Below are 26,805 nucleotides of genomic sequence, written 5' to 3'. Positions count from 1 at the left end.
AAAATTTATTTTTCGTTCCTTTTTTTATATTTATTAACGAATATACCCTGTCTTAACTGATCATTAAATTATTTAAAATCACAAATGTCCTCACTTAGTCACTCACACACATGTCCTCACATTTCTCAAATGTAACTTGATGATTTACAAACTAATTTACGCTTATAAAATATTTTCAATATTGTATTTTGACTCATTCTATATTTTCAGAAATTCACTACTATTAATTGCAGCACAATAAATTATTGTTCATTTAAAGCCATACTTTACCGGTATTATAAAATTACGAAATGGTAAAGACTGGTCGGTGAGCTGGGAAAAAATACATTCATGTAGGTAATGTATTTTTTACAAGCAAAAAGGTAGATCATTCATAAAATATAAATTAGACATTATCGTAGTCGTAATGTCCCTTTGTCTTGTTTTTGTGCCAGCGTTATTACATATTGATAAAATGACACATGCACTGAATTCCATAAAGTCCCACTTATGGTTGCAAATAAGATGATGAATAAATACATTAAATGCATTTTTTAAATTTTTCATAAAGAACATAAATTCTTACCCTCTTTACAAATGTATTTCTGCAAAATACTTTGTAATGTGATTATTAATTGTAGGAACAAGCCGGATTGGAATTAGTCTTTGAATTCGTGTATTTTGTCAAATTCGCCAATCAGTATCAGATACAGTATTAGAAAACATTTTATACAGTCATGCTGTTGATTAAAATCCTTTATAGTTTAAAGAATCATTTTTAGGCCCGAACTCCTAAAACTTCGACTCCTAAAACTTCGATTACATCGATTTCCTATATACATGTATAGGAAAAATCTGGTAACAAAGTGATCCCTCGGAAGCATTAATCACAATAAAATTACAAGAGAATTGCAGACTCGGTTTGATTGAGTCTGTACATGAGAGATAATGAATACGTGCAACAAAAACTCACACTTTCAGAAAAATAATAAATTTTAGAATTTGTTTCATAGACACATTTATGTCAGTTAAACGCTGCCAGCATACTATTAATGTATATAGTCTACATATCCACAATTTACTCTAAACATAAACTTCATCAAGATGTTAGATGCATCACCACTTAGATGCATTTTCACGCCTCACAACTTTTGTTCAATGTGTATAACATTTTGTATACACATTCTATAAATACAACTTGTAAACATCGAATGAACTGAACAATTTAAAATAAACATACGGCTATGACAACCCCGGATCGCTCACCTATAATTCATAACTGGAAAAGACCATAATTTATACTTTTAATGTAAAAGTAAGTAAAGAAGTCATATTTGTCTAAGCTCTTGGCATCACAATTTCACACAAGAAGTCATTCTTAAATATGATTCACTGTATAAACTTAGTGGCTAAGGAGCAGATTGAGCCAAGCGTCTTGCTTTATATAAATTTTGTAGAGGGCCACAAGGTGATGCTACGTGCAAACTATCTAAATTCTGGGCATTTATCTTTCTGACGAACATTTTAAAAACATTCTTACTGTACATGTCTATATAAACTAAATGACCCTAGGTTGTTGCCACTTTTGACCTCCGTGGCATAACTTATATAACTTTAGTAGATGTTCACTAAGCAATGCTACGAGAGGTGCCCAACTTATTTTTGAACAAAAACAAAACTTCAAGCAATTCTTTAGAAATACTCATTTATTGTAGTAAATGTTCAATATGAGACCCATGACAGTTGTAGATCATTCTACAACGCTTTTGCCACGATTTTAAAGTCGAATTTATAGTTTCTTGATCATGTTTGCGCCACTCGTTCTTAAGTGCCCTTTTAAGACCGACAAGCATGTTTATTTGCCGCTTCTGCAGCCGACGTTTTAGAACACCCCAGATCCCAAAGTCCATCGGTGCAGCATCAGGTGATTTTGGCATCCACTCCTCGGTTGTAATAAAGTAAATTTGACGGTTTTTCAGAAATGACAGCGTTCTTTAAGATGTGTGGCTAGATGCACTGTCCTGGTGGAATGTCACTGCTTTTGCCCCCTCAGGAAAAAGTCTTGGAACTTCTTTCTCCAAAAATGGCTTGAGCACTTTGTTGATATAGTACTCAGAGTTCACCTTTGTACCTTTATCGATGATCCGAATCTCCGTTTTCCCTCTAGAAGACACACCAGCCCATGCCATGAAACCGCTAGCAAAAGCATCGCGTTTAACAAACTTCAATTTCTCACCAAGGTTATCCCCTTTTCTAATATAACATACCTTTCTTCGCCCATAACTTCCGCCTAAGTAAAACATAGCTTCATCCGAAGTGACAAAGTTTTTCCATTGGTTGCATTTTAATTTCAGATAAAGCTTCCAAGATCTGGCCCTGTGCTTCTTAATTTGAGCCATGTTTAGTTGATGAACTTTGCACTTCTTTCGTAATTTTGCGTTCAGAATTTTGTTGATAATGTTATAGATAGTTCCCTTTGACACACCCAATCTTGAAGCCATTTCTCTTTGAGTAGGCGGATTCACTTTGGCGATGAAACGGCCAACCTTCCTAATGACGTCAGGTGTAGCCGCCGTGGGCCGTTTTGTAAATGTCCCCCTGTAACATTCGGAGAAGTGACACTGCGTTGTAACCCTATTTGGTAGCGAATATTCCTGATGGAGCCCAAAGAAATGCTATAACCCATAGTTTTAAGCTCCTTATGAATACTTCTGTAGCTGCGGTTTAGTACGTACCATGTTTTCCAATCGAGCTAAGGTACATGTAAATGTATACATAGGTTGTAACAAAACCGATAATACACAACAGCCACTATAAAATCGTGCATGTGTCTTACTAAGCACGGATTTCTTTTGTTCAAAAATAAGTTGGGCACCTCTCGAACAAGCCAATTATCTAAGCTCTAGATATTGTAGTTTAATCTATTTGCCTATATAAATCTATATATGAAATAATTGTCCCACGGAGCGGGGTCAAATTTCTCAATCCATAATATCCAATTTCTTGGAATTGTTCTTTCAGAGAAAAAGATTTAAAGACAATTTACTATACTCACACATCTTAACTAAGTTACACCCAGGGTTAAGCCATTTTTTTTAGCCCAGGACTATTTGCAGAATAGTTCTACAAAAGAAGACATAAATGAAGTTTTTTAAAGCGACCAATTTTGACCAAGGGTAATGATTTAGAAGACCACAAGGTTATGTTCAATGCCTCATATCTTTTTGCAATGTAGATTCTTAAAGAAGAGTTTGAAAGATTTCATTTTTAAAGTGTATTTGTTAGCTCCTGTGACCTAATTATGCATCAGAGTAAAACAATTTACAATATTCGCAGAGGGCCGCCTACAAATCATTATTGTAAAATTGAGTCCAAATCTATCAAATGGTTAGGAAGAAGTTGCTTAAAGAAATCTTTGATGACGATGAACGACGGATACACTGACATCACAAAATTTCGCTTCTGCGTACTTCAGTACAATGAGATATTTTCATAACAGACAGTGGAAGATAAATTTACATTAAATATTGTATGTGTCAGTTACCGTTAGATTGTATTGAATATAAAATAAAAGAATTTCGATTAAAGAAATATTTCACGAGATTCGTGGAGGAGCAATTACACAAGGACAAAAATGAAGCGCATTCCATGTTTATCCATTCCAAACTACAAAAGTTAAATTATTGCACCTGTATTCATTAAAATTGGCTTATTATGTTCAATATTTAAACATTACAAATGCTTGTGATAGTTCACAATACAGTCATATTTGAAAAAATACATAGTGTATATCATGGGACAATTTCATTGCGTTTTCACTCAAATACGTAGCTTATCAATAGTTTTTAATTTAATTATTATTATGTATTAAATGATATCAAGCATTTATCTATGTACAACATTTTAACACTTTAAAACTATATTATCTGCATAATACGGAACACCACTTCTAAATTCATTGTCAAAATCGGTCTATGTCTCTTCAACACGATCTTATGTCATAGCACTTTTTAACGAAAATAAGATAATTACTACATACTAAAATGTTTCATATGATAATATTTTCAGATCAACTACTGAAAAAAATTTTCTTTACTTTTGGAAATATTTTTTCGATTTCTTAAATTTTAGAATTAAGATGTAAACGACACATATCTGCATTTCTACTGCGTATACAATAGACCTTCTTGATTGGCACCTTTTTGTTGTTGTTTTTTATTGAAAAGGTCCAGAATGCCTTTGTATAAATTAGTCAATTGTAGCTCAGTTCCCTCTCAAATCTGGACTAATTCCTAGATTAGAACAATACCACTGATAGTCTGAATGTCTCTCATTTTATGATAAAAACGACTTACAAATGAGAAAAAAAGTCAATTGTATACTTCGTTTCTGCTACATCTGATCGCATCACCGTTGTTATATCTTGAAGAAATTAAAATACTTGGATAACACATCTTGCCGTGGCCCTAATAGTTTGCTTTGCAATGTTCTTGGATACTGTTATTATGCCGCCATAGAAATATTGAATTCGAAGTTATGCTAGCCTAGACATGTAATTCGCAATTTTATTATTTATTATTTGTGAAGCTTGGAACTTCAGACAAAATATACTAACTCCAGTTGTGGTGTATTGTCCATAATGAAGTCTATCACTTAATTTATCAGAGCCATATTTATCTACTTAATCGGTTTCAGTTGTTTTGCAAGAAGGCTAAGACGAAGATTTGCTAAACACCTTTCGTCTTTTGCCATTTCAGCACACATTTTCAAACATTTGCCTTTGTCGATAATCCCAACGTTTAAATGATTTTTCTGGTAAGATTTCAAATACCTCTTTAATTCGCTTTTTGTTGCTTTCAATTCATTTGCTATCAGCTCAAGGGAACTTTCATCGATGCAAAACTTTTTCCGGTATGCATCAAGTAATTGAGAGTCAAAGTTAAATGTCAAAGTCCAACCGTAAAGGAAACCACTGAGACCTTTGAATCTATACTTGCACGATTCTTGGTCTTTCTTTATTTGTCTTTGAACTTGTTCATGTAGTAAAGCTTTGATGACGCTTGCATTGATGCTCAATAAATATTTAAGTTCCTGATCGAAATTACTAAAATCGTACACTTCTCTTTCGGGAGAGCTGACCAAAAACACATTACTAACAAAATCTGGTATTCCCCCAAGGCGAATGTTTTCTGATAAATTATTTCTTATTTTATCCAGGCATTCAGTTTCATTGAATATGTCTGGATACGCCCGTTTAATGTTCGCAATGTCAATGTCAATTTTTGTTCGAACAAAAATAATATTTTTGCGTATGGTACGCAACTCTTTTCCCAACCATATATCATTTTCTTGGAATCGCCCAGCTGTAACAATTATAACCACGTCAAATCTAGGAAAATTCATGTCATTGAAATATTTCTCTTTTGTGAGGCTTTGTGTTTCCATGCCAGGTAGTTCCCAGAGAGCTACCCTTGGATTTTCAGGATAGATGTATTTTATACCTTTTGTTGTTGATTCAAAAACACCAACAGCAGCCGCCCCATCGTCCGAAGGTTTTAACTTTCTAAGAGCATTGATGAGACTGGATTTTCCAACACCAGAATTGCCTGTGACAGCAACATTTAATTCCATGTCAGCCCATTTTTCAAAAGAATTCTTGATGTAATTGTTTAGACCATGCAAGACTCCCGCTTTTTCCATCTCTTTCTTCAGATCGTCTTTGTCAATAAATGACCGGCATTTCTAGAAAAAAGTACATACCTTGTGTCAAAGCGTATTTAAAGTTCTATTTAAATGCAAATGCTTTATAGACTTATTAAAGAAATAATTTATTATTTTTCTGATGATCTTAGGGTATGATATCAGTAACCTTTTTCACCACATTTGGTGTCGAATAGTCTACCAATTGAATTTGGTAATATTTCAGGTCATTTCAAGGGCAGATAATTATAAATTAGTCAGACAAATCTTACTTTAAACATTGGTTTATGTTTTACATTTTTATCCTTTGTGAAAATACAAGATTTTAAAGATTTTTTAAAATATTCTTTAAATATTTTCATCAATTTTTATATCATATATGAATTTAATACTCGTTTACAACAGACCATTTTAATAATTGACATAGGTTAAGGTGAAACAAAAATAACTAACTACAAATAACTCTGTACCAATTCTCTGATATTTCGCAGAAATAAGCAGTCTTCAAGCTCCATATTCTACATCTTAGTATTGCTTTATCTTGTTTCTTGGTAAGTTAAAAGATGGATTAGTTTCAAGCAGTCGATAATATTGTGAAGCTGTAACTTACGTCATATTTAAGAACTGACAATGATTCATTTTCAAAACGGCCTGGAACTTCATACATTTCGTCTTTGCAGTTTTCTATCGTTTCATCTTCAGATTCAGATAAACATTCGCTGGAGATAAGATAACAATAAAATAAATATATGTATAAGGTACTTAGTTTATTGTCACAATCTACAGCCTTTGCGACATATAGCGTCTCCACGATTCACTATTTTCTTTCACCAATAAATGTTAAAATCAAAAACTTTAAGTCAAAGTTCATGAAACTTTTCTTTAGTTTACTTACATTCAAAAAATAATTTGATATGTTTTGTAAAGTGAGTGGCTCGGATGGGACATTTAGTATTCTTTTTTTTTGTCTTTTGACTATTTATCTGTCTGGAATTCAAAGCTAATAACATATTATTTAGAGTTGTGCTTTTTGTTATAAAGGGGACAGTTTCATTACTGCTTTGAACGATACGATTGATCTTTTACGACTTACTTATAAAAAAGAAAGGATTACAATTCACCAAAAGGCACATACCAGTTATCTGTTTTTATATTTAAATTGATACTTTCTTTAAGTATATTACATGAAATAATAACAAATATTCACAAAAGCATACATATGAACAAGAAATTCTTATAACACCATTGAAGAAATCTGTCATTGATAAATCTTGATTTGAGACAAATCGTTATTAAATAAACAAAATTATATACCTTGATAGTGATACATTCATTTCGTGTGCCAACTGCAACGTTTCCCTGAAAGACGTCCCGACTTGTCTCCGTTTCTTGACCGAACTTGCATCTAACGATCTTGACAGTAAAAGTTTAAAAGAAGAAACAATCAGAACGAATTATGGTTTTAACATGATTAAAAAAAATAAAAGAAAAGGAGTCAACTAAATGCTCTAAAAGAATATACATGTAAAGTACAATAAATAAAGGCAAATCGGTATCCATTACTTTTTAACACAATGTGGGTTGTAGTTTACAGCATTACATAAATAATATAGGAAATCGCTGAGAGTATCAATAGTTTATAATCATATAAGTTAATTAAACGAAACGACTACCCTTCAATAACTATTGCTTAATAACACAATTAAAATGGTATCTAAAGTAAGATTTTAAATTGCAGTTAGGCATTTTGTTTCCGTTTATCGTTGATAATTACACACATTATTTTCACACAACGTTAAACCACATTTTAGCACTCTTTACAGAAATAATTTTGACGGGTTACATGTGACACAATCATTAATATTATTTAAAAACCTTAAATTTGTTACATATACCCTATTGATTTCCGCTTTAAAATTGGCAGTGACTTGTGTCAGTCGTACAGTTTGTACTGTAGATATATTTTTTAACTGAGTTAATGTCTTCCTACAGCAATACACCGAAGTGTATCATGTTTCAATTATAACCTGTGGCTGAGGTTTAAATTTCTATATGTAAATGTCAAATAGAAAATATGCGAGTTTAGGGAGAGATTTTACATCACTTTAGTAGAGATACACTGATAGTGTGTAGCGTTTATTTTTTTGTTGAGAAGAGAATGTGTTGTTTTGAAGGGAGTTCTGTTGATTTGTTGAAGTTGGTTGAATATAATTGTGGTGATCTTAATTGATTGGGGTTTATCGGTTGTAATTAGTTGTTTCGGTTATTAAGTTATATCTGTTTGGTAAGATATACTTCGTTGATATTGGTTGAATGTTTGGAGTCAAGATTATATTAGTTGATGCTTTGTATTGAGGATATATGTAATTATTATATAATCTATAAATAGCTTTGAAATGCCTTTCCCTGATTGGCTAACAAGCAACTTTTTGTAATATTCACTGTTTTTTTTCCTAAAAATAGATTTTCAGAGTATATTCACCGGTTATTCTTCTAAAATTAGATTTTCTGGAAATCCCTAAAAGACGCGAGACTTTGACGTGACGTCACGCCAAGTTTGTTGTTATTATTCTGAAGAAACGTTGAGTTTGGCGTACACAAGAGTCAAATTAGTCTGTTTTAGTTACCGTTTTTCATTTTTAAGAAAAATAGGGATTAGCATGCCAGTGGAAAGGGCCAAATTATGGAAACAGTAGACAAGCTGAAAAATAATGATTTCCGTCGTATGCAATGGCAGATGTGATAAGCCATATAAAAGCTATTTATAGATTATATAATAAAACAGATATGTACTTTTTAGCTGTTGAATATGATGTGATATGTACTGAAAAATTAATATTGACCTCGGCTATCGCCTCGGTCAATATTAATTTTTTCAGTACATATCACATCATATTCAACAGCTAAAAAGTCCATATTTGTATAATATTAGGTGCTTTAGTTTGCTTTTTAGATGCTGATTAGATTTTGTGATGTTTATATTGTTGGCTGAATGTTTGTGGTTTATACTGTATCTTAGAGTTGTAAAAATATTGATTTTTGTGTTATTCATTTTGTGGTGATTTTATTGTTTTGTTTGATCATAAGTTGTTAAGAGCTTTGAGTCGCCAGGTGTCTAGTATTGTTTCGTATAAAAGACGTATACGTGAAATAAGTGGTTGATAAATGATGCGTGTTTGTTTTGGGTGTAAATAATGATCAGAGTTCTTTGTTTTGGGTGTAAATAATAATCAGAGTTTGTTGTTTAAATGTGTATGTATTTGAGATAAGAACAAGATAAAAATACTTAAAAAATAGTGTTAACTAAAGAATTAAACGCTAATTTTCCAACTGAAAATATTTCAATTTTAAGTCAGGCGGTGATGCCCAGCCCCCATATCTTGAAAATTGGTTCTTGTATTTATTACTAAATCTTTCCTGAGATTAAATAACATCAAGGCAGTCATTCTTATTTTACCACAAAACATTTTACTTTATTTTACCACAAAACTCAATACACATTTTCTGAAAACTTTAAAAACAAAATAGCTTTTAAAATATGTAGAAGAATGTGTTAATTTGATATAAAAGAAAGTGTGAAAGAACTCCTTAAATTATAGCAGCATGTCTTCGTCAACGTCATGATATTTCAGTCAATGAACCCAAATGACCAGAAAATTTGAAAACATAGATATGAAGATAAAGGCAAAATTTACAGCTACAACATTTTCATATTTACATCCAAACATTATTCTTATCAACGCAAATTAATTAATAAACGAGCAATGGAAAAAGTAGACACTAAAATGTTGAAGCTATGTCGTTTTCGTTATTTCAAATACAACAGTTTTACAAGAAGCTACACACATGTGGGGCCTTGCCGATTGCGTAATCATAAGTTTGGGGCTGTAATGAAGCAATAGTTTTTATCATGTTCACACCAAACGTATGCATCACATTCACCAATTTATGTATCTTCTTCTGACTAAAGGCAAATAATGATCAGAGATATATATGTATATCTATGATATGTATATCTATGATATATAGACATTCTCTACTTTCGGTTTGACATGTACTGTTTCGTGACTCTTATTTTTTAAAACAATAGTACTCGTAGAGGTTAGCAATAACGCAATAAAGCTTAAAACATTAATATACCCCATCCACATACACACTTATACTGTATACTTTCGATCATGAATGCAAATATTAATCAGTGAAATTTTAAACCAGCAGTACATTTTTAAATATCAAGGGTAATGTTTTTTTGTCTTTTTTGTTTGGGTTAAATACGTCACACCGACACAGTATAGGTCATTTGGCGAGCGACGTTCCAGCTTTACTGGTGGATGAAGACCTCAGGTGCCCTTCAGTGCATTATTTCAGTCACGAACGGGCACCAAAGTAGAACCACCGACGTTCCATAAGCTAGCTGGATAGCTTCCTCACATGAATGAATCCAAAGTCCCTGTCGGGATTCGAACCCACAGCGGTGAGGGGCAAGTGGTTTGAAGGGTAATGTAGGCATTACTATCACATGAAGCAAATAAAACCATTAAATTTAATTTAGCAATTTCAAAAATATAAGCCAGATATTGTATGGCCTTTGACTTCCAAGTGACCTTAAATGTGAGAATTTGGGTCTTGCACACAACCATACTTTACCCTTTTTTCGATTTCAAGGTATCCACGAACTGAAACATATTACTCTAGTGTTGAACAATATGTAAAGAAAATCAACTTAAGTTTTACTTAAATTTTAACTATATCTGTTAAGAAATCGTTTTCCGTTATATTAAAAATAAACATTGGATATAAACTCACTTTTCATGCGTTGTTAATGTTGAACCTTCATCTGTTTCTCTTGATTGTTTCACATTCTTTTTCTTAACCTTTTCATTTTTTTTATTGGATGGAATTTGATCTAAAACCGAATCGATATACCGAAAAACGGCAGCAATTATTACAATTATAAGAAGGAACACAAAAACGTAAATCCACCATATATCCTCCATTACTTCCTTCTTGTCGCCCAAAAGATAATGACGATCGGCCTCGGTATACGAAAAGCTATGTATAAAATTATAATGACAGTATCACGTGCATGATAACCCGCGGTTACAATGTTTACACGGTGAATGATAACGAGAAAGCGTATTGGGCATTATAAAAAGACTTGAATTAATGATTTCAAATCTTATATAGAAATACAGTCAACATTGTGTAACGAAATTCTATAAAGTGTTGTAAAATGAACCTTTTGTACCTTTTGAATGAAAACTATTCACTTTTGAGATATGTGCATGATGTAAATTGTAAATCATATATTTCATGCTACTGGCTTTATGTAACAACAGTGTTTGTTAAACTTTAAATTCTGTAAACGTGCTTTGTATATTGTGTCTAATATTATTACTGCAATTGTTTATGTTAAGTTATCAATATTTGGTTTTATTTTGTTTAAATCTGGACAGACGTATTAGGGGGGTAAAATAATTAGCCAACTATTAAGCATGATCGACAAGAAATATTTGGCCAATGTAACTCAAAATCAATTGGATCAGGATCAGTCCCCACACTAAAATAAAGAAATAAGTGGTCGGACAAGCTTACAGATCCTGTTTGTTGCATTTTGGTTGTTACAACACTTACGTGAAATTTTATATATGTATATAATGATGCTTCTAAAATAATTTTCAAACATCGAAGAAAATAAATATGTACTGCAAATATTTGTCCACATTAAAATATGTAATCATAAAAATATATGCATTCATTTCTTATTGGCAAATAATAGAAAATAAATTTCTAATAACCCCCCTTTATTGACACAAAAATGTAAATATCTTTACAAATAATGCTTTTTGGAACTTACAATATTGATAAATCTTCATTAGCGCATTATATTTATGATACAAAACCATAATACAATCGAGTAATAGGATTTTTAAGAGGTCAAGGCAAAAATGAAATTAACCATTAACCCAATGACCTTAAAATCAATAGATGGTAATGTATGTTTTCTGGGGCCTCCGTGGCCGAGTGGTTAAGGTGGCTGACTTTAGATCACAGGTTCTTCACCGCTGTAGGTTCGATCCTCACTTTGGTCGAAATCTTTCATGTGAGGAAGCCATCCAGCTGGCTTATGGGAGGTCGGTGGTTCTACCCAGGTGCCCGCTCGTGCCTGAAATAATGCCCGGAGGGGCACCTGGGGTCTTCCTCCACCAATAAAGCTGGAAAAAAAATCGACGAAAAAATCTCGGCGTGACGCTCTAGGATGGCCCGACTTGAGTGTACGGTCGCCCACATGAACTTTCCGGCGGCGACCTTAAATAAACGCATTAAAAAAATTATGTTTTCTGAACAATGTCGCTATTAAGTCACCTTAATCACTAACCGTTTCAGAGTATAGTCCATTTTTTTAAGTTGGGGCATATGAATGTACATAACAATTTTATATTTTTGTTTTTAATGAAATCGACTTTTACACGGTGGAAGGAAATAACATCATTACATTTATCACTTGTATACTTTTTTAATTGTGTTGTATAGCGTAGGATATGATCGAGGAAAGGAGACATTGAAAGAACGCATCCTCCAACACATGACGCCCGGCAAGGAGTCTAGCAGGATAGACCGAATAACCATTGTATGTCTGTTGTGTCTGTTTAAGTAATATGTGGCGGCGCGATAACTGAGTAGCGTAGATTTAAAACTCAATAATATACTACAAATGTATTACTAGAAACATTCACTAAAATATCTGATCAAAATTATGTAAATATGTCCTAACATATATCTAAGGTAATATTTATCTATCGTAAAACATAAAGAATTGCCCATGAAAGAAGGTAACCACCGAGAAATAACATAAGAAAATCACAATATGTAACTGTGTTTTTGCAGATATTTGAATCCATGAATAAGGGTGAATAAATTAAAGATCCTTGCATCAGATATTAAATTAGTTTATATAAAGGCCGTATCGTAAATATCTCCCGAGGAGAAGAAGTTATGTTACGGGTAAAAGAAAAATGCTTTTGCATATTGTAAGTGACAATGTTGAATAGCCTATTTAAAGGCAGAACGTTTACAAATGTGGTCCTTTTGAATAGAAAAATGCCAAAAAAGCATACGATATAATGCGTGCACGTCCACAAAATTGTGATAAATTATAATATGTTGTGATTGAGATTCCTAAATCAGTACCACGAGGTTGTAATCAGGGGCCCGTCTTATCAACGGTCGTACGACCGTTTTTATCATACGATTGTCGTACGTCGATCGTAAGATTTTGGCGGTGTCTTATCAAAAGTCGCAGACTTTCATAATCGTACGATTATCCTAAGATCATGCATTTTTTCTGCGATCGCTGAGAAGCAGTCGCAGATCAAACAAAATGGCCGCCTTACTACTTGTAAACGAACGCCGCCGACGAAAATCACGCTGTTTTCGGCAACGAACGGTTAATATTGATGATTTAACCAATCGAGAAGTCATTTCCCGATACAGACTCAATAAAGCAGCAATTAAAGAGTTGGAGGAGCTCTGTCGGGCTGATCTTTCCCCTAAAACGGATAGATCGCAGTCTATTTGATCTTTTAATAAACATTGCTGGTTACCTTTCCACTACATCCGCCCAAAAACGGGCTTTGTCCGCGGCTGTAATTGTCTGTGAAAACTTGCCGGTGACTACATCAGCAGTTTCACACTTGCTAATGAGCATATCACGCTCTCCAGTTGTCCAATTAACTTTTCTTGCCTTGTCAGACATCGCTGAATTGTAGCAGACGTCATATTTCGTGTATGACATTAAAATGCGCGTTACCTCCGTTTTTGAAGAGTACGTGTTAGTGCGCAGGCGTAAGAATCGTACGCTTATGAAAATTGTAAGATTTTAGGTTGAACGTACGACCGCGTTGATAAGACACTCTTACGATCGAGCGTACGACAATCGTAGATCAAAATCGTACGATAAGATTTCCAAAATCGTACGATCGTTGATAAGACGGGCCCCAGATTATTTCAGTTGTATATTTCTTGCTTACATAAGATTTGAAAAAAAAAATAAATCATTATTAATATTCTGTATCAAGCAAATTCATAGCTAGCTCAGAAAAAATATAATACTATACTTTTATCACTTATTGACATTAACTCATTATTTCAATTTTATATACGTATTTTTCATTACGATAAATAAAAAAATATGACAAATATTACCTTACGTAAATGAAATTTAATCAGATTGATTAAATATAAACAATAAAATATACGTGTTCATATACGTGTTGTGGATCTCTACACAAACTGTATTTTCAATGTAACAATTACACGTACATTGAAAAATTTGGACGCCGATCGCCCAGCCGCCCGACCGCCTATGGGAAACTATAATACGACCCGTCTTTAAACGGGCGTAAAAAATTTTTTTTGTTTTTTGTTAAGAACCATGAAAAAATTAAAATCTCAAAATTAAAAATTGCTTATTTTAAAAGGCACTTTAATTCCCAAAAAAAAGGGAAAAACAAATTTCTTTTTTAAAAAGGGGGAAAATTTAAATTTTTTCTTTTTTTTTTTTTTTTAGAAATTTGTTTTGATCATAAGAAGAAAGAAGTGTTGAATGTGAAATTATTTGTTAAAAAATTAAATAAATAGGAAACCGTAAATTATCTAGTATTTTGAATTTCATACAACATACTTTATCACTACAATTGTACTCATTCCCAGATTGAACAAGATTTCAAAGAGGGTTCAACTTTCTGGAAACAATCAACGGACACCAAAAACAAAACAGTTTTGAGAAATATTTCTTTCTGGGGCGGGCATAATTGGCCTTTAACGATTAATTCAATTTAAAAGTTTGTTATGACATGACAAATGATAACAAATCAATAATTAGAACATGTGCATAGTAACAGTGGCAACAGAAAAAGGAAAGAGAATGAAATAAGAGAAAATAAATCACTTAATTAACTACTATGAAGTCGAGAGGGCTTCGAACAGTTTCAATAATTAAAGCAAAAATATTAAAATAATAAAGATTTACAAATTAATGAGATGTTGTATTTAATATTCATATGAAACCGTTATGTTGAGGCGTTGTATCCATCAGACTTAAACTTTACGTAGCTCTAAAAGTGTTTGTTAGTATGCTGATGACAAATTATTGCTCCATAAATTTATAATGCCCTTCACAGGAAAGCGGGTATAAACCTCTGCAATATTAAAATTTTAAATGTTGTTGCTGCGGTCGCCCTGGTCGGGGCTCATCTTCGATCTTCCATCAACTAAATATTGCATAATGGTAAAGTATGATCACGCATAGGGCCAATTACAGTGGACTGTAATTGCATGACATTACAAGTATAATGCGAAACATGTGCATTACAATTACACGTACATTGAAAATGATATGAATTATATTTCAATGATTAGGCAAAAGCAAACGAAATGAATAACATTGAATTACATCAATTGTTCTATATATAGGAAAACTCACACTTTCAGAAAAAATGATGAATTTTAAAATTTATTTCATAGACACATTTATGCCAGTTAAACGCTGCCGTCAATGATACCATTAATGTATATAGTTTACATATCACAATTTACTCGCAACATCAACATGATCAAAATGATGCATTTTTTCGACTCAAAACCAGTAAACTTTTGTTCAATATTACATTTTGTATACAAATTCGGTAACACATAAAATAACAACAACAAAAAAGCGATACAACTTGCAAAAATCAAATGAACTGAACATTTAAAAATAAACATAGGAATATGATATCCCCGGATTGCTCACCTATAATTCATTACTAGAAAAGACCATAATTTGTACTTTTAATGTGAAAGTTAGTAAAGAAGTCACATTTATCTAAGCTCTTGACATTACAATTTCACACAATAAGTCAACTTAAATGTGATTCACTGTATAAGTCTATATTAACTCAGTGGCCAATGAGCAGGTTGAGCCAAGAGTCTAGCTATATATAAATTTTGTAGAGGGCCACAAGGTGATGCTACGTGCAGAATATCTAAATTCTGGACATTAATTTTCAGACATGCACATTTTTTTATAAACATTCTTACTGTACATGTCTATATAAACTAAGTAACCCTAGGTTGTTGCCAATTTTGACCTCCTTGACATAACTTATATAACGTTAGTAGATGTTTAATTGGCAATGCTACAAGCTAAGTATCTAAGCTATATGCATTTAGTTTAATAAAAGAAGACTATAATGTAGATTTAATATATCATAAATTTATAAAAAAAATTAATTTCCCACGGAGCGGGGTCAAATTTCTCAATGCATTATATCTTATCTTTTGGAATTGTTCTTTGCACATCTTAACTAAGTTACCACCAGGGTAAAACCCTCTTTTAAGCCCAGGGGCTCTTTGCAGAGTAGTTATAGAAAAGAAGACTGAAATGAAAATTCCTAAAGCGACCAATTTTTTATTTATTTTTTTTTTGGGCGGGGGGGGGGGGGTTGGGTGGTGTTTACGTCACATCGACACAGTATAGGTCATATCGCGACTTCCAAGCCCTTTAATGGTTGGTGGGAAAACCTCGGTGCCCCCCCCTAATTATTTCGGCCACGAACGGGCACCCGAGTGAAACCCCCGACGTTCCCTAAACTAGCCGGATAGTTTTTTCCTTCACTGAAAAAAATCCCTGTCGGGATTCCAAACCCAAAAGGGGGGTGAGTGGCAAGTGGTTTGAAAATCAAAAAACCTTAACCCCTCGGACAAAATTTTTACCAAGGGGAATGATTTTTAACCTTTTGTAGGGACCACAAGGTTATGCCCCAATGCCCCAATATAATTTTTTGGGAATTTTAGTTTTTTGACGGGGAGGAGTTTTTTAATAATTTTCCCTTTTTTAAAATGGTTTGTTTTCTATGTGGGCCTAATTTGCCCTAGATAAAAAATTTACAAAAATTGGGAGAGGGGGTCCTTAATTTTGTAAAAATTTAGTCCCCAAAACCATCAAAAATGGTTAGGAAGAAGTTGTTTAAAGAAATCTTCGATGACGATAAGCGACGGATACACTGACATCACAAAATCTCGCTTTTGAGCATTTTGTGTTCAGGTGAACTAAAATAGGATATTTTTCATAACCGTCATTGGAAGATAAATTTACATTAAATATTTTATGTCTCGGTTACCGTTATATTGTATTGAATATAACAATAAAAATACTTCGATTCAACAACTATTTCACTGTATTTACGTTTCATGAGCGAGATTCGTGGAGGGGCAAAAACACAAGGACAAAAATGAAGCAAATTCCATGTTCATCCATTCCAAACTACAAAAGATACATAATTGCACCCGTATTCATCACATTAAAATTGACTTTCATTATGATCCATATTTTAACATTACGAAATGTTGATTATAGTTCACATCTAAGTCGTGTTTGAAAAAGTACATACTGTGTATCATTGGAGGCCTTCAAAAGCGTATTATTATTTTGTTTAAAATGACATCTAGCTTGGACCTACATAAAATACTTTAAACATATAAAACTGTAATATATGCAAAAAAGTCGGGTTGAAGTCGATTTGTGCAAAAGACTAGCAAAATATATTTTAAAGTCATTCCATGTCTCTTTAACACGGAATAATACCATACAACCATTTTTAAAGAAAATAAGATGATATTTTTAGATCAACTACTGACAGATTTTCTTTACTTTTGGAAATGTTTTCTCGATTTCTTAAGTTTTAGAAGTTAGCTATAAAGGGGTATATATCTGCTTTTCTACTGTGTGAACTACAGAACATTTTGATTGTCATATTTTCCGTTTTTGAAAGTTCTACATCGTCTTTGTATAAATTCTGCTCAATTGTAGCTCAGTTCCCTCTCATACCTGGACTCATTGCTAGATTAGTGCAATAACACTGACCGTCTGAATGTGTCTTGTTTTAAAAATATAGAAGATCTACAACAGGAAATTATCATCAATTGTAGACGTTGTTAATGTTAAATCTGCTCGCATCTCCGTTATATTATCATGAAGAAATGAAAATACCTGGATAACCTGTGCTGCCGAAGCCCTGATGGTTTGCTTTGCATTTTTCTTGAATACCGTAATTGTACCACCATCAAAAGGGACACAACTGTTAATTTAACTTGAATGAAATATATTTGTGAAAGATTGAATATGAAGTTATTCTGACCCAGACATCTAATAAGCAATTGTAATTCATATTATTTGTGAGGCTTTGAACATCTGTCAAATTGTAGATATAATGTTTCCAGTTGAGGTGTTTTGTCCAAAATAAAGTCTATCATACTGTTTTATTCAATTATCTTAGCAAAACCATATTCAGCTGGGCTCTACTAAATCGGTTTTAGTTGTTTTGCAAGAAGGTCAAGACGAAGAATTGCCAAACATCGTCCGTCTTCTGCCATTTCACCACACATTTTCAAACATTTCCCTTTGTCGATAAATACAACGTTTGACTGTTTCTTGTAAGATTTCAGATACTTTTTTAATTCAGTTTTTGAGGTTTTTAACTCATTTGCTATGAAATCAAGCGAACATTCATCGATGCAAAACTTTTCCCGGTATGCATCAAGTAATTGACAGTTGGAGTTAAATTTCAAAGACCAAACGTAAAGGAAACCACTGAGACCTTTGAATCTATACTTGCACGATTCTTGGACTTTCTTTATTTGTCTTTGAACTTGTTTATGTAGTAAATCTTTGATGGCGTTTGCTTTGATGCTCAATAAACCTTTAAGTTCCTGATTGAAACCACTAAAGTCGTACAATTCTCTTTCGGCAGAGCTGACCAAGAAAACATTACTACTAAAATCTTGAAATCCCCCAAGACGAATGTTTTCTGATAAGTTTTTCCTTATTTTATTCAGGCATTCAGTTTCGTCGAATATGTCTGGACACGCTTGTTTTATGTTCGTTATGTCAATGTCAATTTTTGTTCGAACAAAAATAATATTTTTGCGAATGCTGCGCAATTCTTTTCCCAACCATATATCATTTTCTTGGAATCGCCCAGCTGAAACAATTATAACCACGTCAAATCGAGGAAAATTCATTTCATCAAAATATCTCTCTTTTGTGAGCCATTGTGTTTCCACACAAGGTAGTTCCCAGAAAGCGACCTTTGGATTTTCAGGATAGATGTATTTTATACATTTTGTTGTTGAGTCAAAAACACCAGAAAAAGACGCCCCTTCATTTGGAGGTTTTAACTGTCTCAGAGCATTGATGAGACTGGATTTTCCTACACCAGAATTGCCTGTCACAGCAACATTTAATTCCATGGAAGCCCACTTTTCAAATGAATCCTTGATGTATTTATTAAGGCCATGCAACACCCCCGCTTTTTCCATCTCTTCCTGCAGACAATCTTCGTCAATATATGAACGGAATTTCTATGAAAAAGTGTATAACGCGTGTTAAAAGCGTGCTTGAAAGGTCTATATAAAACACAGTCTGTATGAAAAGTATTATAAAATTATAATATCTTGGATGTGTATTATACAAGAAACATTTTATGCAGAAGAAAGGTGTCACAAAACTTGCTGTCGAATAACCTGCCAATTGAATTGGATATTTTTTCAGGCCATTTCAACGATTGATAATTTTTACATTAGTCCATCAAACATTACTTATACTGTTGCTTTTTTGTTTTGCAATGTTATCCTTGGGCCAAATACAAAATGTTATAAAATTGCATGAAATAGTTGCATTTATTTGTTTCTATACATTAATTTAAAATGTGTTTACAACAGACCATTTTCAAAAATTGACATAGTTGTAAGTAAGAAAGAAATAATTAAATCCAAATTGCTCTTTACCAATTCTTGGACATTTTGGAGAAATAAAAGAAATTTTCTTTTCAGAAATTAACATTTGTCAGATTTTAAGGTTTCTAATCTGCATAATTCTACCTCTTCGTATCGCTTTATTTTGATTCTTGTTTATTTAAACTATAGATTAGTTTCATCTTACACTCTGAAGTCAAAAGAAGCAGTCGACAGTATTGCGAAGCTTTAACTTACGTCATATTTAAGACCTGACAATGATCTATTTTCAATACGACCTGGGACTTCATTCATTTCGTCCATGTAGTTGTCTGTCATTTCATCTTCAGATAAACAGTCGCTGAAGATAAAAAAGCAACAGTAAAAGTAATGTTTGTCGGACAAATGTAAAAAATATCCATCCTTGAAATGGCCTGAAAAAACACCCAAGATTATTCGACAGCAAGTTTTGTGACCCCTTTCTTCTGCATAAAAGGTTTCTTGTATAATACAATATAAGAGCGTAGCTTATTGTCAAACTTTGCAGTCTTTGTGACAAATATGGTCGTCACAATTCAGTATTTTCTGTAACCGATAAATGTTAGAATGAAAAAAACCTTTAGTCATATTGCATATATTATAACGTAATTAAAATGATATATGGATATATATTATGATGGAAATTACCCATTGTTTTAAGTAAAATGTTTTTTATTTACATCAAATCTGTGGTGACAATTGTTTTGAAAATGGACCATATATTGTTGTAATTGATAACTGATATTGCACTGATAATTAAATTACTTGCTTGCCTCATGTCATTAAGCATGTTAGTAATATGAACCTACGATTGCAATTGTTGGGTCTATGATAATATTCCGTTGTGGTGCAAGTAACACAAATTCCAAATGTTCTTGTTTTCAAAGAGTAAAATGCATACTGTTTTATGTGACTTTTGAAAAAAGGATTATAATTTACCAAAAGATACACATCAGTTATTTCGTTTCATATTTGAATTGATACTTTCTTTAAGTATATTACATGAAATAATAATAAATATCTGCACAAGTATACAAATGAACAAGAAATTATTGTAACACCATTTGATAAACTTTGATTAAAGCTACTTCGTTGGTAAATAAACAAAATTACATACCTTGATAGTGATACATTCATTTTGTGTGCCGACTGCAACGTTTCCCTGAAAGACGGCCCGACTTGTTTCCGTTTCTTGACCGAACTCGTTTCTATCAATCTTGACAACCAAAATATAAAAAAACAATAAGGACGAATGAAAAGGTCTTAATATGATTTATAAGGAAAAGGAAATGAGAGCGATACACAAAAGAATACACATGCAAAGTATGATAATTAGAGGCAAATTGATAACCCTTATTGAGTTGAAGGGTACATCATTAGATATACCTAAAGAAAAAAGGAAATGACCGAGAGTAGCAATAAGTTTATACAAAAATTAGTTACACGAAACCACTACCCTTCATTAACTATCACTTGATTGAAGAATTAAAATGGTATGTAATGTAAGATTTTGAATAACAGTTATGCCTTTTATTTCCGTTTATTGTTGATAATTATATTCATGTATTTTTACAATGCTTTTAACCACATTTAACTTTGACACCTGTTCAGCGCACTTTGCAGACACAAATGTTTATTACTAAAATTGCACATTTATTGTCAGACCAAAGAATGAATCGCTGTTCAATGGCGGGTAAGAGTCAGATAATATCCGTATTATACAAATCATAATATTAGTTAAAACCTTAAATGTGTTAAATGTATGCTATTGATTGCAGCCTTAATATTGACTTGATTGTGATCATTATGGACATATCAAATGTCATTATACTTTTCTTTACCACAAATTTGCATCCAAATAAATTGAAAAAAAAATGAAAACAAAATAACTTTTTAATTATGTAGAAAAACAAGTATATTTGATATATTAAAAAGAAATTACGTCCCCTTATGTCATAGCAGCATTTATAGTCAACGTAATGAAATTCCAATCAATGAACCCAAATGACCAGACAGTTTGAAATCAATAGCTATAAAGAAAGGGGCATATTTTATAGCTTTAACACAATGTTTTAGCAATGTCATTTATCTGGTTTTCAAATACTACAGTTTTACAATAAGATAAACTATGTCAACATGTGTAGCCTCGCCTATTGCGTAATCATAAGCAGGTGGCTTGAATGAGCCACCGCTTTTCAACATGTTCACACCACACGTATTCCGGACAATTATATATTTATATAATATCTCATTTGCATACGCCGTTCCATATTTAATATGACACCATCCAGTCCATAAAATCGCATACAGACCGGCTACCCAGTCCATAGTTTTATACAGACTGTTAAATAGCGACTTTTACGGCGTATGAATTTCACGACAATAAAGAATAATAAAAATACATCCGGCTTAGGTTTGAGATATTTCACACACTGAGCAAATAAAATTCGCTTCGGGCCAGTTTGACCAACCAGTCCGTAAACATGCATATTGCCCTCAATACCATGCTTTATCTGTTAAACAATGTTAAATATATCTCTTTCAGACGAAAGGTAAATAATGATCAGGTATGTGATGATATAATGATCAATAAATATATATGATGTTTTGTACCTCTTATTTTTGGGGAGGCTATGCCTACCCAATGTTAATACCATCCGTCAAATCTTACTGCCGCGGTAATCAGGTCAAAAAATAGTACCTTGATTTTTTCTAAGCTGACTCATCACAGACATTTACAATATGATAATATTTTCATTCTTTTATTTCATATCTGCAATTTGTAAAGATAATAATTCTCTGAAAAATTCTTGATTTTGTTTGTTATTTTTTTCAAAATCACTACTCCGTGACGTCATACTGCCGCGGTAATCAGGTTTAGGCATACGTACGTTGGTAATAAATAGTTCTGGTATGAAAAACCTTTTATATAATAACTTTATCAATCTTTTTTAAACAAAAAGCATAAATGAAAATTTATAGGTAAATGTTTTAATTAGGTGGCAAATATTCTTTATTATTTTTGATAACAATTTTCCAATTACTACGCAGCGACCAACTGTTTATGACGTGTCATTAACTAGAACGTTGCAACACCGTAGTCTCAATATCATGCATGTTCTTTTGTTGTTATAAACCATTAATAGTCCTTTATATTTTTTAAAGACAAATAATGGTAAACTGTCGCTTACATCAGATACATGGATCATGCTTGCGTGATAACTAAGGAAAACTAACTTATTAGTACACCTTAGGAGGCTGTACGCGGAAAACGCTCATAAACCGCTATATCATATAGCTGTTAGTAAATATTTTGCATACATTTAACTAAACATTCACTAATGGGGATGAACATATAGTTTGAAAACATTATATTCTTAAACCATGTATCGCCGAAAAAAAACTATTTAACTACAAAATCCGACAAAATTTCACCACAAGATTACATTTAATATTAGCAAAATAAAAAAAACAATACTTATATTTTCATCTTTAGTTACATAATTCATTAATCAAACTTTTAACATAAAAGTATCTTTTAAAAATATGTCTGGCAATTGACAGATCCCTACTCTGATCTTTTATTTGTAAAGGAATAAATTTAAACATGTGCTCTTTTGTTTAGGAATATTTTGTATTGAATGTCTTAATATATCCACTAATCTCATAATTAGAATTAGACAGGTCAGGGATTTATACAACCAGTTGTTTAGTTATCTACGCTCATTTTAATCCCAATAGAAACATTCAAATATTTGGGGTAAAAAACATGACCAAAGTACCTAGTAGTCGTTTACCCGGTGGTGATCCCATTAAACTGATTATGGATTCGAATAGAAATCACAAATAGAAACATGTGTTTCGGTACAACAAAAATCGGAAGTAAAGTGAACAGTTAAATGACAGAAATATGTGGTCAAATATGTTTTAACAAGGAAATAATTATTTCAGAGAAAGACACAAAGATCAGTCTTCAATCAAATGAATGACCCCGTATTGTGTAATTAGAAAGTTTATTCAATTCTAGGGCAACGAATCATAATTTGATAGTCCATGTGTAATAATTTTCAATACAGATTGTGAGATACATAAAAATATTAAAGAATAAGAAGCTTTAAAAAACAAAAACAAAACAAAAACCGCATATATATACGAATGACTTACAGTCGGGCATCGGAAATTCATCAACATACATTTGTATCTTACGAAATTTTAATTTGAAAACGATATTTGCGCGCGCTTAAGTGATTATTGTTTATTTGAATAAATCAAATAAAAAGAACTTATATGCTTGTGTTCTAAAATTAATTGGCGGCATGAACCGAATTTCGTTTTCATTTTACAACACTTGAAAAATTACTACAGAAAATATGTTGTTGTTTTTTTTTGTTTTTTTTTCAACAAGAGTGTGTGTTTTAAGTTCATTTATTCTCGGCGCAGGAATAACCATATGTCCGAGATTATTGCATCGGGGACGTCTGTTTGAAGCAGAATCTTCCTGGTAGCCCATTCTTCGTTCGTTAGTGGTAAAGGAGACGACAGTACTGTCAAGGCATCAACTTCCTGATTGACGACAATAAAAACGGCGTTCACTAGCGCCAAACCTCCAGAGTAAGTTACGACAGGTCAAACAATCACCTCTGGTACTTGAGATGACTTGACCTGCCGTGTGGCTTCTCTGCGACGTGCATATCCCTGGAGGGATTTGGAGAATTTTCAACAAAAACCTCCAAAACACGCTATTTATAACACCATTTATAGCACTGACGCTTCGATGTTCTCATCTATTTGCGGGAAATGGTCGACAAGGAAAACCCTACGTGATAACCGCACACCCTGTTAACAACAGATTTTCCGCAGTATATATTTCAAGCTAGCGAGGTTTAAAATCTATCGATTAACTACCATAAGTTGGTTGAGTGTTGGCGGTAAAAAAGAAGATATAACTTCCTGATCAATTTTCACTTAGGTTGATTCAATTTTGAATAAGCTTTGCAGATATGTATTTTTTCAAGAAATATTTAGCTTTAATATTATCCGAAGCCGTCAAAGTCAGCGACGAGTAATGAAATGGGAATAATTTTCTGAAACGTGATTTTATTCGAGATTTGCTTCGGGAGAAGACAACTTTCTGTCCGTAGAGAATGAATATTAATACTCATCACAAGACAGTGTCTTATTGATCTCAATTATGGTACATGTAAATATGTATAATTTTTATGTTCAATTAAAATGTTGCTTAACTTGCAGTTGTTATTTTCGTTCAATGATATTAAAATGACATAAAGTATTTATGATGAACAGTCCTAGAATATTTTGATAAGGAACCGTCAGTTGTAAAATGGTATTATGATATTATAATGAACAGTCGTCATACCTGCTGGTATGTCTTTTATGAATGGTTTTTAGGTTTTTCAAAATTTGCATGATTAACAATCCGAATGTAGACCTCAATGAAATGTTCTGGAATATTAACAAAATGAATAGTCAACCGTATTAACCATATATATGAATGGTTGAACGATAAATGGCGCAATGTGCATATCTTCTTATTTAACAGCACATTTTAAGCAAAAAGAAAAGAAACTATAAGTCTGAAACATTCTGTCATAGCCTCCCCATCAGTACATTCAGTGCTTTGATTTAAAACAATAGTACTTTCCTCGTACGGAACGTATAGATTAGTAATAACGCATTAAAGCTTAATATATTAATCTGAAATCAACGGCATTACTTCAAGTATGCCCCCAACTCACACAAACTAAAACAATATAATATTGATCTTCAGTGCAAATATTTTTCGTTGAAATTTTAAACAAGCACTACTTTTTCAAATATATATTTCAAGGGTAATATAATCATATTTGTCGCATAAAGCAAATAAACCAATTACTGTAAATAGATTTAATTGAGCAATTTCAAAATTATAAGCCAGACATTATATGACCTTTGAGTTCCAAGTGACCTTGAATATGAGAACGTTGGTCTTGCATGCAACCATACTTTACCCTTATTTTCGATTTCACGGTCTCCACCAAAAGTGAGATATTGCTTTAGTGTTGAACAATGTGTAAAACAAAATCAACTTAAGTATTACTTAGATTATAACTATATCTGTAAATTATTAGAAAAGAAATCGTTTTCCGTTATATTAAAAATAAACATTGGATATGAAACTCACTTTTCACGCGTTGTCAATGTTGAACCTTCATCTGTTTCTGTTGATTGTTTCACATTCTTTTTCTTAACCTTTTCATGTTGTTTATTAGATGGAATTTTTGCTAAAAACTGATCCATGGACTGAAAAACAGCAGCAATTATAACAACAACGCAAACAAAAACAAAAATCCACCATAAATTCTCCATTACTTTCTTCCTGCTGTAACACGCCAAAAAGATAATACGATCGGCGAAGGTAAATCTATAGATAAAATTATATTGACAGTATTCACATACATGTAACGTGCATTTCAGTGTTTACACGGTGAGATAGGTATTTCAATGATAAGTAGAAAGCGTATTGATCATTGTAAAAAACGATTTAGAGGAATGATTTCATAACTTATATTAAAATACAGTCAACATTGTGTAACGAAATTGTATAAAGCACAGTAAAATGAACCTTTTGTACTTTTTGAATGAAAACTATTCAATTTTGTGATATGTAAATTGTAAATCATATATTTCATGTTACTGGTTTTATAAAACAACAGTGCTTATCAAACCATTAATTTTATAAACATGCTCTGTATATTGTATCTGATATTATTACTGCAATTGTTTATGTAAGTTATCAATAGTTGGTTTTATTTGGTTTAAATCTGAACAGACGTATTAAGGGGAAGGGAATTAGCTATTAATGATCGATAAGAAATAGTTGTCCAATTCATTTTAAAATCAATAGGGTCACGATCAATCCCCATACTAAAATAAAGAACTGCAGGCCAAAAATATGATAAACAAGATATAATTTAAGTGGTCGGACAAGCTTGAGAGGTGAAGACAATAATGAAATTGACCATTTACCTAATGACCTCAAAATCAATAGTTGATCATCTACTTGTCATGGACAATGACCCTATCAAGAAACCTAAATCACTTACCGTTTCAGAGTATGCTCCTATTGTTTAAGTCGGGGCATATTAATGCGCATTACAATTTCATATTTTTGAATTTAATGAAATTGGCTTTTACATGATGAAAGGAAATAACATCATTTCACTTATTATCACTTGTATATATCATAAGTTGCGGCGCGATAACCGAGTAGCGTAGATCTAGAACTCAAAAATATACTACAAATTTACTACTAGA

At 32.4% G+C, this 26,805-nt stretch overlaps 1 protein-coding gene across 3 annotated transcripts; it reads right to left on the bottom strand.

Annotated features, from left to right (window-relative positions):
* Window positions 1-815: 815 nt before the first annotated feature.
* Window positions 816-25,981, bottom strand: LOC132745182 (interferon-gamma-inducible GTPase 10-like). Of its 3 annotated transcripts, none has more exons than XM_060734013.1 (4): window positions 25,673-25,981; window positions 6,994-7,092; window positions 6,290-6,398; window positions 816-5,721 (listed from the first exon to the last, which is right to left on the bottom strand). In XM_060734013.1, exons 1-4 carry the CDS (start codon window positions 25,855-25,857, stop codon window positions 4,657-4,659), a joined length of 1,458 nt encoding a protein of 485 aa, XP_060589996.1. In that variant the 5' UTR covers window positions 25,858-25,981; the 3' UTR covers window positions 816-4,656. The 3 variants fall into 3 exon arrangements, with proteins under 3 accessions (XP_060589996.1, XP_060589995.1, XP_060589997.1); XM_060734012.1 differs by lacking the exon at window positions 25,673-25,981 and adding an exon at window positions 10,486-10,752 and having other exon boundaries at window positions 817-5,721; XM_060734014.1 differs by lacking the exons at window positions 816-5,721; window positions 6,290-6,398; window positions 6,994-7,092 and adding exons at window positions 17,335-19,080; window positions 19,711-19,813; window positions 20,609-20,707 and having other exon boundaries at window positions 25,673-25,976.
* Between the last annotated feature and the right edge of the window lie 824 nt (window positions 25,982-26,805).

This window comes from Ruditapes philippinarum, unplaced genomic scaffold (genome assembly GCF_026571515.1).
Source record: "Ruditapes philippinarum isolate M1 unplaced genomic scaffold, ASM2657151v2 ctg3070_1_1_1_1, whole genome shotgun sequence".
Taxonomy (NCBI): Eukaryota; Metazoa; Mollusca; class Bivalvia; order Venerida; family Veneridae; genus Ruditapes; species Ruditapes philippinarum.
This window is presented reverse-complemented; position numbering and strand designations above follow the sequence as displayed.